This window comes from Aulonocara sp. 'chitande type north' Nkhata Bay, linkage group LG12 (assembly GCF_057382095.1).
Source record: "Aulonocara sp. 'chitande type north' Nkhata Bay isolate Kocher_YH1m ecotype deep benthic linkage group LG12, A_spYH_male_GT1.1, whole genome shotgun sequence".
In the NCBI taxonomy this organism is placed as follows: domain Eukaryota; kingdom Metazoa; phylum Chordata; class Actinopteri; order Cichliformes; family Cichlidae; genus Aulonocara; species Aulonocara sp. 'chitande type north' Nkhata Bay.
Genome location: NC_141355.1, coordinates 5,734,384 through 5,739,211, shown reverse-complemented (window position 1 = coordinate 5,739,211; position 4,828 = coordinate 5,734,384). Strand labels below are relative to the sequence as shown.

The 4,828-nt window shown below is 45.2% G+C and overlaps 1 protein-coding gene across 1 annotated transcript; it reads left to right on the top strand.

Moving 5' to 3' along the window:
- The first annotated feature begins 214 nt into the window (after window positions 1-214).
- LOC147316788 (fatty acid synthase-like) lies at window positions 215-4,251 on the top strand. The gene is made up of 4 exons (XM_086313336.1): window positions 215-563; window positions 694-792; window positions 1,233-1,484; window positions 1,612-4,251. The coding sequence occupies exons 1-4, from the start codon at window positions 474-476 to the stop codon at window positions 1,747-1,749; spliced, it is 579 nt and encodes a 192-aa protein (XP_086169462.1). The 5' UTR covers window positions 215-473; the 3' UTR covers window positions 1,750-4,251.
- Window positions 4,252-4,828: the final 577 nt, after the last annotated feature.

Here is a 4,828-nt window from a genome sequence, read left to right as displayed (position 1 = left end):
GAACCATCGTGGAAACTACGTGTCCTTACTTGTCATCAAATGATGAGTGTGCGTCCTCACCAGGTGTCACAATCATGTGTATCAAAACGTGTGTAACTGTTAAACAGCAAAATGTGTTAAAGCTGAAAGTCTGACTGTTCAAAGGTGAAACTACAAACACTTGTACATATACAGCTCCCTCCATAATGGCCTGAGGAAAACCAAAGACCTGATGTGATTTCATGTTTTCTTTGTTTCACAGTTTAAAAGTTTGTGGTTCTGTTCTCAGACCTTTGTCACTCACATGTTGTGCATCAGCTGTTTATGTCACTGTGCAGCCAAACTAACTCCCCTCATGTGTTTCCTTTGCAGCTGCTCCTCTGGATAGCATTGAGTCCCTGGCTGCCTACTACGTGAGCTGCGTCAGGCAGGTGCAGCCGGACGGCCCGTACAGAGTCGCTGGATATTCTTCTGGTGCCTGTGTAGCATTTGAAATGTGCTCTCAGCTGCAGACCCAGAATCAGCCTGTGGAGTTCCTGTTTCTCTTTGATGGCTCACATTCATATGTGGCAGCGTACACACAGGTCAGAGAAACACTCGCGCATCTTTATTTCATGTATATGCTGTATAGCGTGTGTGATGTTGGTTTTGAAGGATGAGCTCTGGTCACATGATCTGCATGTGAACAGGTTTAACTGTGTTTTTGATTTGCAGAGCTACAGAGCCAAGCTAACACCCGGCAACGAGTCTGAGGCTGAGACTGAAGCCTTGTGTGCCTTCATCCAGCAGTTCACTGGCATTGAATACAACAAGGTATACTGTCTCTGACCCACAGGTTCACACACAAGTATTCCTTTATGTGGCATCAGCGTTAAAGGCCACACAACCTGAGCTTTTGCCTCACGGCGCCTGTAAGGTAAAGATGGTGACTGTAACACAGTCTGGAGCTGCTGTTCCAGCACAGTCTGTGTGTGGTGCAGGTTTGACTCAACAATGATGTGATGTTTGGAGCTGTTATGGAGACTAAAGTAAAACATGCGGTTAAATCAAACCTTCGTACAGTTTCTCACTGAAAGCTGACATTTGTAACTCCTGAATATCAAAACATCTTCATTTTGCATTTTCATATACATAAGATCTGTGATGTTCATTAATTATGTGTCACTTACTTTTCTGAAAACAACAATATCTCCGCGAGCACGCGGTAACGTTTGCTATGAACTTACAGTCGTCTCCATGGTTACATCCTACAGCTTTTGGAGACTCTGCTCCCGCTGTCAGACCTGAATGCACGCGTCAGTGTGGCCGTGGACCTAATCACCTCCGCTCACAAGGACATCGACCGAGACTCACTGCACTTTGCAGCCTCCGCCTTCTACTACAAGCTAAAGGCTGCTGATGCATATGTACCTACTGCAAAATACCACGGCAGCGTGAAGCTGCTGCGCGCCGAAACCAGCAGCGAATATGAGCAAAACCTGGGAGCTGACTATAAGCTCAGCGAGGTACCGATGCACATTTACATCAGTCTGTAGTACTTATCTTCACTGTGCGTGTGTGCGCTTGTGTGTGTTTCTATAAACTCTGTCTGAGCCTTCCAATGTTCAAACTGTGTACTGCGTCTTTCTTCAGGTCTGTGATGGCGAGGTGTCGGTCCACGTCATCAAGGGAGATCACCACACTTTCCTAGAAGGCGCGGGGGCGGAGTCTATCAAGAACATCATTCATAACTCGCTGGCTGAGCGAGCTGTCAAACCAAGGGAGGGTTAAACATCCACCGTCTCTTCACCCTAATTCCTCAGCTTTCCCCAAACTAGACTGTAAATGTGTCGTTATAGGAAGTGTTTGCACTGCTTATGTTTACACGCTACTGTTATCCTAATATCCCAAATGTTAATGGTTAGTGAACCAGTCGACATCCCATCATCTCACAGCTCCATCGATTCCAACTGCAAGTTTTGTTTTTTGTTGCCATATGTTGTTGTTTGCAGAAGTTCATCCCACAACAAAATAACGTGGTTAAAAAATTAATGTAACAAAGTAACAAACACTGACACATTGATTGAATCCTGAATTACATAACATCACTCAAATTGGTGTTTCTGCTCATGCAGACATCAGTAGACAGGCAAACGCGCTGCGACCAGCCTGATGAGCGACTGTGGAGGGAGGGCTGACCCTGCAGCCGTGTTTCTGCACACTAACTACTCGTAACACAAGTTGGAGGCATTTCTTTATTTTGTGATATTTGTTTACTTTTCAGTCATGTGACCACACAGTCATCAGTTACAGTGGCAACCAGCAAATGTTTACGTTGTCAATAAGTTAACAACAAATTAAGTGTTTCATAAACTGTGTTTTAACAATGACACTCGTGTTACTGTAATTTACAGACCAGTTATTTCACTAATTCAGAAGAAAAACTGCTTCTCTTCATGATGGACTGTGTCAAACACACGCTGTTGTTCTGACAGACGCCTGTGACAGAGGCGTCGCTAAGGACCAAATGTGTCTCTTCAGAGGTTAATCAGAGATGTGAATGATCACTGTAACAGTGAGATCATATTTACTGATGTAACCTCTGAGAAACTGTTTCCTTTTAAAGGCTTTGGTCCAGAGATCTAAAACCTCAGCAAATAATCCAAACCTGAGTACAACAGCTGGCCTGAGACCTGTGATTGGGTCAGTGAAGGAAGCTGCTGATTGGAGATGAATGTGCTGAGGAGTCACAGTACGATGGACGTGACAATAAAGGCCTCTGTGTTTTATTGTAACATTTCTGTTATGTTTTGTAGGACTAATAAGGGCCTCAACAGTCGCTCAGTGTTTTCCTTCATTGTAACGAGCCTGTCCCGTTGGATCTATGATTCCTGTGCTTTTGTTGTCGTTACTATTTCTGATCATTTATCTTGTAAATATAGTTTTTGGGTTTTGTTTTTTAGAGGATGGGTCAGTTTATCAGGGACTGAAACACAAATCCTGTTGGCCCAGAAAATTCTTAGTCGCTGTTGGCGCCACCCGACCGTTTAGTTCAGACCATTAAAGTAACGACTGGTTCTATATGACACTTTTCTACATGCAACAAAGGTGGTGATGGAAGGAGGAGAACAAACTTTTTTGTCTGTATTTAATAGCACAATGAAGACCAGACAGCAAAGCAGGGAGGGAGAAATAAAGGGCCTCAGGTCAGAGTTGAACCCGGCCGCAGCATTTACCCCATGACCAGGTGACGTGGTCACCCGCCCGACCCTTACGCACAGCAGTATTTCACTTCAGCTACCAGGAGTATGTGGGTCGAGCATGCAGACTGAACTTTAGCTGCATGTTAGAAAGCCGAGTTTATGAATGAAGGCTAGAACAAATGTCCCGGCTGAAGGAGGAGGGGCTGCAGAGGTGTATAAACACAGGTGGGCGGGGCAGGGCTAGTGTGCAGGATGACTCAGTGACCTACACTGACCCGTGTTGGTGAACATTTTGTTAAAGTTAAATGTTTTCAAGCTGACAAGTAAATTATCCAGCGAGCTAAGTTGAGCTGACCGACGTGCAGTAAGGTTTTCATGCTCTTCACTAACAGCTGATCGCTGAGAATATATCAACAGTAATAATGTCCTGTAATTCCCACGGCTCTGTATGTCACACCTGCGTATGCTTCCCCATCACATTCATCACCTGTTCCTCTGGTGTCTCTGATTGGAGCACGCAGGTGTGTGGAGCAGAGTGAAATCACACACCTAATGCTGTTTTATTCAACCTGGATCTTGGAAGTTTTGATTAACATCAGTGTCAAACATGAACTAACTCTTTGTCCCCTTCAACATTACATGTTGTTTTTTGAAGTAACAGGTTCAGTGATCTTAAAAGGCTGCGGTAACGTGTCGCTGATAAAACACTGAGTCATTTTCAAATTATTCACTTTAGTTCAATTCAGCTTTATTGTTTTATGTGAAAGTCTCCATCCTGTGTCCTTCACTTATCTTTATCCCAGGTGTGAATTGTTCACAGGACTTAAAAGAAGGACGTGTCTGTGGAAAAGGCTCCGGCCAACCTAAACTCCTCCCTCATCAGGACACAGAAGAGCCGCTGAGGCAGCGCCTTGGAGTACGCTGCTGGTCGCGGCACACAGGTGCGCAACAAGATCTCCCGGCCTGCTGGAGGAGGGAAGTCTGGTACTCTGCTGCTTCCCCCAGTTTGCTTCTTGTCAGATCCCAAGTCCTCATCGACGGGCGCCAGAAGGGCAGCCTAAAAGGGCAAAGGTCAAATGTTAGCAAACAGCAACCGATTCTGAAGAAATGTGCTGTGTGATATTCAGAAGTACTGTAACCCCAGTCTCCCACAGAGACCTGATCCAGACTACAGCTCACAAACACAGCTCCTCTACTAACACCTCACTGCAGCTGCACGCTGCTGATCCTGTCTGTGATTAGAAATGATTTCAATAAAGTAAAACAGAGGCTCGTTTTCTATGAGCGTAAACAGGGATCTCTTTTTCAGTCTCAGTGTAACAAACGTGTTTACTGAATAAGTCTTTCAGTAAAAATGTTTTTGTTAATTCAGTAAAATCTGCAAAGATGACTTGTACTGTTGGCAGCAACAAACAGAGACAACAGAGTGTGGGACAGACAGGAAGTCAGGACACGTCTATGTGCTTCACAGTGGGACTAGAACATGAACATTTCTACACACACCACAGGCAGCAACTGTGCAAACCTCCACGTCACCAAAAACACCCTGCAGGTCCCATCAGAGCAACGGCAGAGAAAACAGATGAGCCCGGAGAGACCGAACAGCGTGGGGACGGCAGAACCCATGCTGTCGATGACCGTGGAAGGCACTGAATTGCCCTTTCTGG

What these genes read in the sequence shown, in the direction of transcription:
- LOC147316788 (XM_086313336.1), top strand. Translation starts at nt 474, where the DNA reads ATGTGCTCTCAGCTGCAGACCCAGAATCAGCCTGTGGAGTTCCTGTTT. An exon ending in ATGTGGCAGCGTACACACAG is followed by an intron (nt 564 to 693) that starts GTCAGAGAAACA and finishes TTTGATTTGCAG; the next exon opens with AGCTACAGAGCCAAGCTAAC. An exon ending in CTGACTATAAGCTCAGCGAG is followed by an intron (nt 1,485 to 1,611) that starts GTACCGATGCAC and finishes GTCTTTCTTCAG; the next exon opens with GTCTGTGATGGCGAGGTGTC.